General features: G+C 51.9%; 5 protein-coding genes across 5 annotated transcripts; 2 read left to right on the plus strand and 3 right to left on the minus strand.

The window, feature by feature from the left end:
• Positions 1-299: 299 nt before the first annotated feature.
• PENARI_c022G05040 (uncharacterized protein) lies at positions 300-1,280 on the minus strand (the record flags this gene model as incomplete). Its single annotated transcript, XM_022635369.1, has 4 exons — positions 300-308; positions 737-952; positions 1,010-1,162; positions 1,218-1,280. The coding sequence occupies 4 exons, from the start codon at positions 1,278-1,280 to the stop codon at positions 300-302; spliced, it is 441 nt and encodes a 146-aa protein (XP_022484684.1).
• Positions 1,281-1,801: 521 nt separating this feature from the next.
• Positions 1,802-7,400, minus strand: PENARI_c022G05929 (CCR4-NOT core ubiquitin-protein ligase subunit MOT2; the record flags this gene model as incomplete). Its single annotated transcript, XM_022635385.1, has 5 exons — positions 1,802-3,999; positions 4,797-6,934; positions 7,002-7,117; positions 7,227-7,293; positions 7,348-7,400. 5 exons carry the CDS (start codon positions 7,398-7,400, stop codon positions 1,802-1,804), a joined length of 4,572 nt encoding a protein of 1,523 aa, XP_022484678.1.
• A 360-nt stretch (positions 7,401-7,760) lies between these two features.
• Positions 7,761-8,749, plus strand: PENARI_c022G08409 (complex I 30 kDa subunit family protein; the record flags this gene model as incomplete). Its single annotated transcript, XM_022635416.1, has 3 exons — positions 7,761-7,929; positions 7,994-8,643; positions 8,699-8,749. The coding sequence occupies 3 exons, from the start codon at positions 7,761-7,763 to the stop codon at positions 8,747-8,749; spliced, it is 870 nt and encodes a 289-aa protein (XP_022484769.1).
• A 411-nt stretch (positions 8,750-9,160) lies between these two features.
• On the plus strand, positions 9,161-10,592 carry PENARI_c022G04289 (BUD22 family protein; the record flags this gene model as incomplete). Its single annotated transcript, XM_022635359.1, has 2 exons — positions 9,161-9,403; positions 9,492-10,592. 2 exons carry the CDS (start codon positions 9,161-9,163, stop codon positions 10,590-10,592), a joined length of 1,344 nt encoding a protein of 447 aa, XP_022484800.1.
• Positions 10,593-10,880: 288 nt separating this feature from the next.
• On the minus strand, positions 10,881-13,721 carry PENARI_c022G11331 (Zn(II)2Cys6 transcription factor; the record flags this gene model as incomplete). The annotated part of the gene is made up of 7 exons (XM_022635455.1): positions 10,881-12,000; positions 12,052-12,222; positions 12,276-12,910; positions 12,969-13,054; positions 13,107-13,372; positions 13,433-13,564; positions 13,645-13,721. 7 exons carry the CDS (start codon positions 13,719-13,721, stop codon positions 10,881-10,883), a joined length of 2,487 nt encoding a protein of 828 aa, XP_022484781.1.
• Positions 13,722-14,209: the final 488 nt, after the last annotated feature.

Raw genomic sequence — 14,209 nt, forward strand, 5'->3', positions numbered from 1 at the left:
TTTTCCAATAGTGAGTGGTAACTGGCTATGCTTGCTAAGACGGGAGTCCCATCAGCGGTTGCTTATCTACATTCGTTTCGTACTCATCTCAATATTGTATTTCACAATCCCACAATACCTTTTCTGGATACTTGCTTCCTACTTACGAGGTCTGATACGTAACTCGAGACTTGCTCTCTTTGGGTCTACACTACGACGGTTGGATGGTTTGGTTCGAAAAATTGGTATCATTGAGGGCACGATTCAGAAAAAAAATAAGAAAAGAAACAAATTCTCATCGGTCACAAAGGAATAAAAATTTACTGGCCCTATTCGTAAGATAAGTGTTAGTCATGTTCATTGTGATACTGTAAAGACCATGAAGCCCAGATTCCAGCAAGTCCGTGATACTAGCGTACAGGTCTTAAATGCCAAGCCACGAGCCCCAGATACTATGTTTTAGATGTCAACCTAAGGCCCAGATGCAAACCCACAAGACTCAGATGCCAGCTCATAAGTAATCAGCAACTACGCCATAGGCAATAGGAGCCAACTAACCCATAAGCATCAGAGGCTTAGCCATAAGTAATCAGAGGCTAAGCCACGGGCAATAGGAGCCATTCAACCCACAAGCATCAGAGGCTTAGCCATAAGTAATCAGAAGCTAAGCCATAAGCAATAGGAGCCAGCCAACCCACAAGTATCAGAAGCAAGAGAATGGGAGAAAGGGGGAAATGGGTAAGAGGATGGAACTTACGGCACGTTGAAGGGGGATACAGGGGCGGGGGGCCACCCGGCCAAACAGGGAGGCATCGGCCGGGCGGGGGGGAGTGGCAGCACGGGCGGGGGTCACCACAGGACCGGCGGGCGGCGCGTCACCGGCAGCAGGGGGCTCGGGGGCAGGGGGCTCGGGGGCTGCGGGGCCCTTCTGGGGGGTTTTGGGCGCAGGGCTCCCTTTCAAAGCAGCACGAAGCTGTTCGAGTAACACAGTTTAGTATATAAGTCACGGTAAGGGAGGGGAGTATCTTACCTGCTCTTTCTTCTCTGCCACTACCAGATGAGCAATCGCAGCGTTGGCACGGGCCGCGTCCATCTCGGCAGCCCGGAGCTCCCGCTTGAGCTGCGCGATCCGGGCCGCCTTGTGCTCGGGCCCTTCGGCCTGCTGGGCGGCGCGGACAGCACGCTGTAAAACAGTTTAATACCTCTTCTCTCCTTTGCAACGAACGTCAATGACTCACTTTATTGGCTTTTTGGCGCTGACGCCGCTGCTTACGCTTACGCTGCTTGTTGGTTTCATCCATGGTTTAAAAGTAGAAAAAGAAGTGAAATTTGAGGGAAAACAAAGGTAAGTTTGCTTAGAGTGATTACTGTTTACTTTATGTGTCATAAACAGGGAAATCAACAATGCCTTCCTAAATAGGCAACCGCGTCCCTGTCTCTAAGACTCACTAATGCTGGCCAACATCACAATAGGCAACAATAGGATGACACGAAAAGCAGTGATCTAATGCTCATTGTGGAATTCGATGCAAGTCATCATCAATTAAGCGAATTGCGAGATCCTGGTATAATCTAGTGAATTGCTTTTTTAATTTGTTGAAACTGTGTTGAATGCAAGTCGAAAGCTAGGAAAGGCACTTATACATTGTTCATACATTCACATTCATGCTAATCATACAAGTTTAATCAAAGACATAGTAGAACCACCTTCCAGGATATCATGCAGCTCCATATGTACATCACCGTTCCATCCTGGCTCATAAACCTGCAATTGAAAAGGCAACCGGTAACCCTCCAAAGCGAGAGAGAATACAATGACTGATTATAACTCGGACGCAGCAGCGAATGTCAATGCCTGCAGCTGGAGCTTCCGGTTACGTCGAAGCAGAGCTGCGAACTTCTTATCCAGCGAGTCCAGTTCCTTCCGAGTCAGCTCCAGGTCCTTCTGGGAACGACCAGAGAGGTCCCTCAGCTCTTCATTGGTGAGCCCGGCAACATCGTCCAGGGTCGGGTTGGCACCGAGCATGCCTGGGTTGTTGAGCATGTGCTGAGCAGTGATCGCTGCGAAGGAGCGCACAGCTGCGGGAGTAGTATTGAGGAGTTCTGCCGAATTGGCGACGGCCCAGTCGTGGTTGCGGGTGCTGTCAGCCTCCATGGCAGAGAGCACGTTGGGTGGAATCACAGAGTCGGGCACGCCGAGAGAAGATGCTGGGGATGTCGCGCCGAGACGGGTGGGCATGTCTTCAACCCAGCAGATGTTAAACTTCTCTGGGTTGGCGAAGAGTGCTTCCAGACCGCCACTGGGGTTGCTGGAATCATCTCCAATCATGAAGGGATCAGAGGTGATAGCCATATTCTTCTCTAGCTCAAGGTACCGCTCCTCTTCCTCTGGCTCAAGGTGGCGAAGCACACAGCCGCGAGGTGTGATGAGGCATCGGCTCTTCAGGCGCTCGTCACCAAGTCGAACGGGTTCTCCACGAAGCAGGGCTTTGCGGTGTTCCTCGTTCAATTCAGTGGGACACTGGAGAATATCATAGTCGTCTGCGACACACTTCATGTCGGTGCGCTGGCTGAGATTGGTAGGGTTGAAAAGGGAACTCTTGTAGAGGTCCAGCTCACCGGACTTGTGCATCTCAGCAAGTAACTCGTGGAGAGGCTTAGTCCGTTCCACAAACAGGTCCTTTATGGATCTTCCACTAGCCTCGGAATCCTTGACCAACTGCTCGACTGTATTGTGGGTACGCCAGGGCTCCACCGGGGCTTCCTTCTGACGAGGTGGCTCTTCAACAGCAGGTGGAGGAGGGGACGGAGGAGGGGGAGGAGTTGGTTCCTTGATAGGCTTCTCCTTGGCCTTCACTTTCTTTGGAACCTCTACCACGGGCTCCGGCTTGACCGGCGAGCTGATTGCTGCCTTGGCAGGGCTCATTGTCTCGGTGCCACTGGCAGCAGCACTATCAGTCGTGTCCACATTGGTTTTTGGTTCCTTCTTGGTCTTGCGCTTTCGCCCCATGATAGGAGCTTGGACAGGTTCTTCGGGTGCAGGTGCGGCTTCAACCTTTTTGGCCTCCGCCTCCTTAGCTTTCTGCTTTCTCTCCTTCTTGACTTGGCTCTTCGTCATGGACCGAACTGGGGCAGAGCCGATGCGGGAGGACGCAGGAGGAGAATTCGCGCGGGAAGCAGAGGTCGAGGGATAGTAATCGGCTTCCCAACTGTGATCAGCAGGAGTGTCAGGTCGGCTGTTAGATGAAAGGCTCTGGCGCCGAGAGCGTGACTTGCTTCCCCCAATGACAGAGGTAGTCACGGAGGGAGAATCGAGAACAGGAGGGGGGGTTTCGGTCTTTGTTGATTCCACCACACGCAGAATACGGGGCTGACGGGGAACGGGAGAATCAGACATCCGAGATGCGATGGTCTGAGGTGTGTGAGGCCGCGACCCGATCGCAGAAACAGAACCAGGAGCAGCAACTTGTTCAGACTTGGTAGTGGTGGCTAATGGTGTGCTGAAACCAATGGGGCTGCCTTTCGTGACTGCAGAACTTGGCTCCGACTGGTTTGGGGCTTTGATAGCCGAATCTTTGGCATCGGCAGCAGCAGCAGCCAAATCAATCTTGCGCTGGGCACGAGCCTTGCTTGCGGGCTTCTGTACTGGCGACCCAAAGGAAATCTGGGATGCATCCTTCACACGGCTAGATGTCAACGGGCCTCCCACGGTGAGTTCTGGACTCAACCGCTGGGAAGGGGTTTCATCGCGGTCTTGATTCGGTGTACCGAGTCGTGAGATGCTAGCACCTAGGCCAGGCGGCAGTATTGGAGCAGGCGAGGACGGCTTTGAGGAACTGAGCTGTTCCTGAAAAGCAGAAGTCGAGGGGTGAGCGTGGGGCAACGGCAAGCCTGGGGGTAGAGTCGGGGTTCCAGCTCTAGCGGTAGACTCGTTGGGCAACTGAGATTTCAAAAAGCCAAAACTGTCAACGGGTCGACGATCTTTGGATTGTTCGCCGAGTGGGGGAAAATCCTCATTGACTAGAAAGAACAGCGATCAGCGGTTGTGCAAAGACGTGACAAGGTGATAGAGATGGGCAGATGATGCGGAAGGAAAGTGAAAGCAGACAAAACGAATCCCAGGAGAAAAGCGTAACGACTAAGCAGCAAGACTAAAAATGATACAAACGGGGCACACCAAATAATTACATGATGGGCTGCGACTCCCGAGGCGAAGAACGTTGCAGGGGAGGTCGTCTATGTAAACGGCGGCTGTGTGGAAACTGATTTCGAATAAGACCCTGTTTCGGCTTGTGGTATCAGAGTAGGGACATCTTAACGTACATTAATTCATGTAAACATTCCACGGTCGTCAAGACGCAGTAGATAGTATCATGAAATCCGGATGCAAAGAACAAAAAAGGGAAAACACAGCCGCCGAATACAAAGGGAGACCAGACATGCCGTATGTCCATTAAATGCAAAGACTCCTTGAAATAAGGAAAGAGCGGGAATAACATGCAGTAAAAGAGACAGCCAGGGAAAAGCAACAGTCAAAGAGTCCATAGTACGCCAGAAACACGCCCGGCCATCGCAGAAATCGGAGCAGCCAGTTTGATCGGAAATAGAGAAACATCAAGATGCAAGGTCCGGCTCTTTGGGAAAGAGGAAAGAAAAGGGTGATAAAATCATGTCATAAGAATAAAACAATCCCGTCAAGGGAACAAAGTCATGACTGAAAGAGCAAGTAGGGAAATGTATGGGACCACGGGGATGAGAGAAGATGTTTCACCAGCGACTGATGCCACCGCCATACACCATCGAGGGGTTGTACCCACCTTGACCTTGACTCCCATATAACGCTTGCCCGGCTGTAGCATTCGCACCGACCTGATGCATTCTCGCTTGCAAAATGCTCGGGTCCGCAAGATCTACTACACCACCTCCACCGGAGGAAGTGTTAGCGTGTCTGTGCTTCTTTCCCTTTTTCTTCTGCTTCTGTGGGCCACCAGATTCAGGCATGCCTGGCTGGGACCCATAGAACGAGCCGAGAAGGCCATTGGGAGTCATGGGAGGTGGGGTATTGTGCTGTTGAAGGAAAGGAATCATGAACTCACGCTTAGCTGCCTCCTGGCCCTGTAAACCACCGACATTTGTACCATTTCGTCCGCGCAGTAACTCGCGCATCAACTCCGGGGTTGCATCTTGCTTGCCGACATTGGACCCAAGCCCTGAGGTGAAACCGTGACCTTGGGCAAACATTCCACCGCCGCTGATGGGAGGGGTACCGGCCGTCTTCAACCCGGGAGGAGGACCCTGGACACCACTCGCATAGAAACCACTCGCGAGGCTGTGTTGAGGGCTCGGGGCCGACAGCGGGTTGGGGCTTGCGGACTGCATCTGGCTCAACATGCGTGCATTGGGAATGTTCTTCGAACCAGCTTCATTGAAAGAGAATCGGGAAGACTGTCGGTTCTGTGCTGCCTGCAGCGCATTGAATTGGGCCATCTGGTTCTGCAGAAGTCCCTGGCGGACTTGAGCAGCTTGATCCAGAGCAGCGGAGCTCAAAGGGTCAGCCAAACCGGCTTGTTGGTTGCCAGCGGATTTAAGTAACATCAATTGCTGTTGCTGGAGGGGTGTTAAGCTTCGCCCAGCAAGGTTCAGGCCTTGGAATTGGTGGCTGGTCGCAGATACAGGAGATCCGACGGTCGAGTTGTCTGCGGTGCCCTGTTGCGAAGGTGGTTGAATAGCACCATGTGACTCTCGGGTCTGGCGGCCACGCGGAGGGTTGGCATCCTCCGGTTCACCGCCAAGCTGAAGGCTGCCAGCTTCACGACTGTCCTCCTCAGCTGCAACAGATTGGAGCAGCTCTTGCTCCCGGTTAAGACGCTCCTGTTCGACTTTCTCACGCATAGCTCTGCGCTTGACGCCACCGTACGGATCGATAAAAGACGGATAGTTCTCGATCAACTTGACCTCTTCTTCGGACAGTTCGGCTGTAGAGAAAGAGAATCTGAAGTGCGGGGATGTAATATCCTTCAACAAATTATCAAATGGTGTTGGTTGCTTCGGAGGCTTGTTGGTTCCACGTGGACGTGGCTCCGCGGAAGGGGATTGGGGATCGTTTGGTAAAGTTGGTTGCTGAGGTTCCTGAGAAATTGGAGATGGCTTCTCGGATCGCTTTGGCTCTTCGACTGGGGTGGCAATATTAACGTTTGAAGGCCGCGGGCTGTTAGATGCTTGACTGCCCGTGAGACTAGTCCTCCTGGTCCGGTGAATTGCAACATCCTTATTGGCCCAACTAGCAGATGATGGTAGAGCCGGGCCATCTGGGATGCCCGAGCGACCACTGACTGAGTCATCCTTGCTTGGTTGTCTGCGCATCGGAAGAGAGATAGGTTGAGCGGACCTCACATGTGCGGGAACGCTCGAGGGGGTAGGAGGAAGGTTTTGGCGTTGGGTAGAGATTGTGTTCATAGAGGAAAGATCCTGGCGACTGTAGCTGTCGCTGTCCTCGCCGGTCTCGTGCAAGAAAGTGCAGTTTCGGTTGTTGCACTGTTCGTTTCGAAGGAAAGACGAACAGTATTTGGTCGTGCCGTATTGCGCTCTGAGCACTCGATCGCCATTTCCGGATCCATCCACGGCGTTAATGCATGTCGCAGCATCGGCCTTGCGAGAGAAAGTCACATAGACACCAATGCCCTGGTTCGGGTTGCCGCCGGGCTTCGCCTTGCTGACCACAATCTTTTCGATTTCGCCATATTGACCAAAGTATTCGCGCCCACGAAGCGTTTGGAGAAGCTGATTTTCGTCCCGGATCGTAGGATTGAGACCGATAACGTAGACCAAGTTCTTTTGGACAACACGGACACCGGCTAAATTCTTGCGACTGGAAGCTTCGATTTCGCGTTTTTCGGCTTCCTTCTTCTTTGCTGCAGCTGCCTTGCGATGCTTTAACGCCAAATCCGCCTTGAACCTAGAGAGAAGAAAATCCGGTTAGTTGGGTGAGGCGGGGCGGTGTCGTTGGGCACGAAAAGACTCACTCTTCGGCGTCGGGAATCTTGTACTGGATAGTACTTTCATCATATCCGCGTCGACAGTTGGGGCATCGACCCTCTTCGCTGTGGGTTTTGATGTTGTTGTAGCAGAATTGGCAAATCTAATATCACTCACATGTTAGGGCTGCGAGGTCAAGGTGGATGAAGAGACGGTGGTCCCGTTTCCCCAATACGTGGATTGCAACGCGTGAACGATGGCGAAAGACATACCTGGTACCCACAAGGGCATGGCTTAAAGTTCTTATCGGAAAGATCGAACTCTTCAATGCAAAGGGGGCTGTGGGTTGATCAGTACTCGAATCGCGCGTTGTGAACAAGGCTCACCACATACCAGAACTCATCGTCATCGTCGATGACGGAGTCGATCAATGAATGGCTCGACATTATCGCGGGGGATGTGTGATAACCGGAGAGGGACACGAGATCTCAAACGCCGAACGGATGAGAAACGAGGGAAAAAACGCCCCCGAAACTAAAACAAGAGAAACGGCAATTAGAGGAAGTGGAGGGGCGATAGTAAGAGAGGACGGAAAAAAAGGAGGAGTTTGATTGATATGTAGAGGATGAACGGGAAAGAAGAAAGGAAGGAAATTGAAGCGCGGCTTCATTTTGCTGGCATTACCCGATGGCGTTTAGCGTGGTTAGATCAGCTTCACGTGACTGAAGGAGTCGACCACTCTAGTTTCTCGCAATCCGACTTACGTCCCCTCCTCCCGTTGCATCTGCCATTGCTCGCTCTACACAATGGCCTCCGCACGCTCCTTGATGCGCCTGGGTTCTGGACGCTCCGTGGCACCTGCCACGAGGTCCATGGCCGCCCGCACCTTTTCCTCAGCCTCCCTGCAGTATGCTCCTAAGGCTTCGACAACACCGGGACCGGAACCTGAAAACATGCGCCAGGCGCAGCGCCCGCGTACGTGAACTGGACATGTCAATCCTATAATGTCAATTGAGCTAACCGAAGCGTGTTCTATCAGCCCAGGGCCCCCTGCGTGCGCCCGTCGTCAACCCTACCGACAAGTACCAGCCCATGGCCGATGGCCTGCACAAGTACGGACAATACATCATGTCCTGCTTGCCCAAATACATCCAGCAATTCACCGTCTGGAAGGACGAGCTCACCGTCTACACTGCCCCCGCCGGTGTCGTCCCCGTGATGAGCTTCCTGAAGAACCACACCTCCGCCGAGTTCACCCAGATCTCCGATATCACCGCTGTCGACTTCCCAACCCGTGACCAGCGCTTCGAGGTCGTCTACAACCTACTGAGTGTCCGTTACAACTCTCGTATCCGCGTCAAGACCTACGCCGACGAGGCCACCCCCGTGCCCAGTGTCACTGGTCTGTTCGAGGGTGCTTTGTGGTACGAGCGTGAAGTGTACGACATGTTCGGTGTCTTCTTCAGCGGCCACCCCGATTTGCGCCGTATCATGACCGACTACGGTTTCGACGGTCACCCTCTGCGCAAGGACTTCCCCTTGACCGGTTATACTGAGCTGCGCTACGACGAGGAGAAGAAGCGTATCGTTATTGAGCCCCTTGAGCTCACCCAGGCCTTCCGTAACTTTGAGAGCGGCTCTACCGCCTGGGAGCCCGTTGGTGCTGGCCAGAACCGCACTCCCGAGTCTGTAAGTTTTGTCCTTTGAGATGTTGCTGAGCAAGTCCTAATCTATACAACCACAGTTCAAGCTCCCCACTCCCAAGCCCGAGGAGAAGGAAGAAGAAAAGAAATAGAAGAGGGCTGTATGCGTATCATTTTCCTTGCCATGTCTGTATGTACATATCCGTCTGTTTAATCGATGGTCTTTTTGTCCAAGCAAAAAAGAGAGTACGTAATACAACATGTAACGTAGTAGAGTCATACAAGACTATGAAAATAGTCCGAGTGTACTACAGTAAATCATTCGATCAAATACAAAACCCAGCCCAACAATAGTTGGTCCATTCAAATATGATCGATTTCGCGATGTTCATTGGAGTTGTCTTGGCGCGGGCTCCGCCTAAGAAAAAAAAATTAAGCTACGGCAACATCGAACGACCTAGCGATCCGCGACCCTCGAACAGCCTTCGATTTTCCACCGCTCTAATCTCCTCTAATTTTCCTTCGCACCACCTTCTACCCATACTCTCTCACAACCACTCAACATGCCGAAACGCAAGCTCGCCGAGCTCAACGGCCCCGCGCGGTCGAGCGACACCCGCAAAATGTCGATCCACGGCACCCGCTTGACGCAAATGTTCGAGAACGGAGTGCAGGTCCTGATTCGAGCGCTGAAGACGTCGCGCGGATTTGAGCGACAGAAGCTCAGCCGGCGAGAGAAAACTGCGAAGTCGCAGAAGGACATGAAGACATTGGCGCGGTTGGCGGAGGAGATTGAGGCTTTGAAGGTATGGTCTTATTCGCACGAGCTCTAAAAATGGTGCTTGATACTCCGTCAAGACCTTGATAACTAACAATGTCGTCTCATTTGAACAGACACTGAACTACCACACCGTTTCCGAAAAATACCTGTTCAAACAACTTATCAAGACCAAGCGCATTGCAGAGACGCGGACATTTGGCGAGTTCCAGGAAGTCAAGAAAGTGTCACTGGATGGACCGAAGAATACCGCGGAGGCCAATATCCTCGCGCGCCTATTCAAATCTACGCCCGTCCAGAAGGAGATGCCGGGCCTTATGGCCGGTATTCGGAAACTGCTGAGAGTGGACGATGCGCCAGCTGGGAAGGAGGGCAAGCAGGATGGCAAGAAGGAGGCCGCGCCGAAAAAGGCGCGAACAGATGACATATCGGACTCGGAATCTGAAGGAGCGACGTTAAAACCTCGGCGCGGCGAGCAGGACTCCCGTGACCTCGAGATCTCTGATGGAGATGACTCTGGAAGCGAGGATCTTTCACAATTTAACTCGCGACTTGCTCCTGGTTCGGACTCTGAGGATGAGGCCGATGAGGAATCCGGTGACAACGATGATGACGATGATGACGAAGAAGAAGAGGATTCCAACGTAGATGATATCTCCAACTCTATCTCCCGGTCTCCATCACCGGACTTCTCAGCAGATGGTTCTCCACCGCCCAAGAAAACAAAGGCAGCCAAGGGCTCGACTGCACCGGTGAAGGATACAACGTTCCTTCCATCTCTAATGATGGGCGGCTACTGGTCCGGTTCAGAAGAAGCCACGGACGACGAGGAAACATCTGGGAAGAAGCCCCAGCGCAAGAACCGTATGGGCCAGCAGGCGCGTCGGGCGTTGTGGGAGAAGAAGTTCGGCGCGGCAGCCAACCACGTCAAGAATGAACAGATGGCTCAGAAGTATGGTGGCCGAGACAATGGCTGGGATACCAAGCGGGGAGCTACTGATGGTGTGAGAGGAGGAAGAGGTGGTCGACGTGGTGGATTTGGTGGTGGCTCAGGACGGTCTCAGGATCGGCATGATGGGCATGCTCCTGCAGGCAGGCCTAAGCCTGCGCCGAAGAAGGACGAAGGTCCATTACATCCTTCTTGGGAGGCAAAGCGGAAGGCCAAGGAACAGGCTACTACCGCTGCGTTCGCAGGAAAGAAGGTTACGTTCGATTAGGACGGTTAATTTGTACATTTATGAATGACTTGAAGTATTGGCATAAGGAATTGAACAGATACCGGGTGCCCCTTCTAAAGTATTGCTTCTTTCCTCTTGTTAAGCCTAACAAGGAACGTTACGTTCTGAATTTACTGGATCGGAAATAATCAGCATTCGATTCCTTATATATATCTCGCCAGACATCAGATTTAACAAGGAAGAAAGCATTAGCAGTCGCAAAATGGTATAAACAGTAAATCAGAATCCAAAGACAAAGTCCAACCCGACGCAAATCAAGTACAGTAATCAACCTTTCATGAATTGCAACCAGTGCGGATCAGGCTCACCGCTAGGAGTCTTCATCTCAGCACCAGGCATACCATTAGCATTCTGACCATCAGGTTCAAAGCAAGGAATGGCAGTAAACTCGCCGAGCTCCTGCGGGAAGTTGGAAACGAAATGATCAAAGCCAAAGTGCGGCATATGCGAAAGTGACTGCTGCGAAATCGAGAACGTGTCGGAGAGAACACTGCCCGGGACATCATTTTCAATGTCCTGGTCTGGCTGGCCGGGGGTTCTCACGGCGCCGTTGCCGACCATCACCGCTGACGGTGGTGTCATGGATACATTGGAATTGATGGGTGCCGGAATCGTCGGTGTTGCATGGGGGGGTATGCCCTGTGGGACGTTCTGGTCGCTGGAGCCATAAGCCTCCTGTTGCTGCCAGGCGAAGGTAGACGGTGAGATGGGGCCGGCCTTCCAGAGCATTTCCCAGTTTTTGAATCGGTCGTAGGCTGATTCTACACCACCCCCGTTGTTGATGTCAGGGTGCGTCTCGCTCCATGCTTCGAGTCGGCGGATGGCTCGCTCGAGTGCTTCGATCACGCTGACTGCTGAGCGCGCTGAGCCGACGCCCATGGACATAATCTTGATGAGGGATATGCCCTGCTCAAGAGCAGCTCCAAGTCGCTCCGTGCGTTTGGTTAGGCCTTGTGCCAGGATGACCAGCAATGCTGCACGGCACGAACTGAACTCTGTAAATGAGGCTCGTGCGAGACCCTTCTCATCACGGAGTAAGCGGCACAGGTCAATGATCTCCAGAGCCGCTTCCACGCAATCCGTCACAAGGGTTGCACGGTTCTTGGACAGACCGGAAGGTCCCTTGAATGGTGGTGCATGAGAAGGTGTTTGGTAAATACCCTTGATGTTGCTGAAAAGGAACGGCCGCCCGATGAAAACGCGAGTAAGACAGTAATCAAGCTTGAGGTGTACGTTTGACCTAAACAGCGGTCCTGTGGGATTCAAATCGCGGCAGCTGATTTCCTCTGGGAGAGTTGACCACCAATCAACAAGATTTTTCCGGAGATTGAGCAGTCGTTCGAGACAATCCTGTTGTTGGCCTCTGCGGTACTTTCGCAAGGAAGTACTGTTCAATGTGTCAGATCCGTACTTCGATCAAAATATATGAGAGCCTTACATTTCATTTGAGACCTGCCCAAGTTTTAAGGTCAACGTGATCAATGCTACCATGTTCGTATGGTTTGAGATCTGGTTTGCAGGCATGAGACCAGGGAAATCAACCGGGAGTGGGCCATCAACGTCGGGATCTGACAAGGAAGATGGCCTGCCGTGTAGAATGCTTATACGCCTGATAGAACTAGTTAGTATGTACGCAACTTGAGGGTCTGAGGGGTAGCATACTTTTCAATGGTATAAGCTGTCCAGAAGACCCGGTTCCGAACTTCAATCATCCGGGATGATAGACCCTCGCCGTGATATCTTCTATGCATTCCATTTTGAACTGCTAGCTTCAGCGCTAAGCCGAAATATGTGTAGCTTAGCCCAGATGTGTCCAATGGAAGGAGGTATGTTCCAATGAGTACACAAGCCTGTACACTGCGGACGGATGCAGTAGCAATGAGATCTGGGAGGAGCTTCGAGGCGAATTGGTAAAATGTCAGGCCAACTTCATCTTCAGAGAAGTGATGGTCCTGGTTTGCAGTAGACCCCGAGGGCAAACAATTCACAGGCGTGGATGACTCCATATGGGCGAATTGTGTGCCGACCGCAAGCACCATTAGAATAGAGCATACTGCACCCGCATCATCAGATGACAAGCTTTCAGGATCGTTGTAGCAAATAGCCAACTTCTCAAGTAACCAGTCTTCCTCAACGTAGAAATTGTTGGTCTGTGCATACTTGAAGAAGATCTGAACAAGGAAGTCGGCCACATATCGCGGCGGAAGACAGGTAATCGACGACGATATCAAAGGCGACCCAGATTGAAGCTGGGTGCTTCGCCATCGTTCCTCAAATGGCTCGACTTCGGAAGTCGCCTAGGGCATCGGGTTAGCATGGCTGGCTCGGACTCGTCAAAAGACTCGTAAGACCTACTTCTGGTGCCGCTGTCTTCATCCATTCATCAATTTTCTTCCGAATCTTCATTGTGAAGTTCAGATATGAAAATTCTCCAGAATATTCTAACGAATGGGTCAGCACATGAATCTTCTGTGAATATAAGAGCCGACCTACGGGTTGTATTATCAGGCATGGCCTTGATAGTAAAATCCTCTTCATCAATGGCAAGATCCTCCAATTCATTAGGATCAGCCCTAGTAGAAATCGCATCCGATCCGGCATCACGGTGTTTGCTCTTCAAGTCTTCCGCAGCCTGGCGCAAAGACTGGATATCAAACCTGATGTTGGGCATATAATGTGAGAGCAAACGCTCCATAATATGCACCCTTTCTGCTTCGGCGATCTCATTGCGACTCAGTGCGGCCGCCCGATCCAAGAGCCTGCGGTGATATTAGCGGTCTGGACGGCAGAACGGGAAAAGGTCACGAGGCCCGACTTACGAGGCGGAAGTTGACCGACTCTTCTCATTGGGATCGATATGTGTGAAATTGCACTGGCGGCTGTATCGTACGCATCGGCGGCATGGCACACCACCTTCGCATTTCTCTTTCACCCGGCGGCATCCATCGCACCTGCGCACGCCCAGTTTGTTAGCCGCTTCATAGTTCCAAACGGCAATTCGAAAAAGCCAGAAGGTAGGACGAGGACATACGCTCGTACTGCTCGTTTGCGGTTTTCCTCGGCGACACGAGGGCGCTTTTGCGCGGGCGTCGAAGTCGAGTCGTCCATTGCCAATATCAGCGAGACAGCGGTCGGAACATCGTCTGCGCAGAGAGAGAGAAGCGGATATGCACAGGGAGTTGGGTTCGGGGAGAAACAAGGTGAGCTTGGGTTGGACAAAAAAGAGAGCGGAGATAGGAGGAGAAAGTTGCGAAGTCGAAGTCCGAACTTATCGATAAAGCGACCCCCGCATGCCGTTCCCCCGACTCCGGCCTTAATTACGGGCTCGGTGTTCTCTCCAATGATATCTTTCTATGACACCCTATAATTGCCCTGTTATTGCATTATTTCTAAGCCTTGGATTACTTAACCATTGCTTTTAAAGAAAGAAAAAAGTCAAAATATACGCTGAGCATGATCTGATTAAGGAAATATAAAGAATTAGGGTCATACAGGGGTTTCCTATCCAAAGGAAATTGGATATACACATGTCTGCTCCGTAAATCCATTTATTTGGGCCATGTTAGTGTACAAAACGGTATCTAAAACCACTGTGG

Source organism: Penicillium arizonense, assembly GCF_001773325.1.
Source record: "Penicillium arizonense strain CBS 141311 chromosome Unknown PENARI_contig022, whole genome shotgun sequence".
Lineage (NCBI taxonomy): Eukaryota > Fungi > Ascomycota > Eurotiomycetes > Eurotiales > Aspergillaceae > Penicillium > Penicillium arizonense.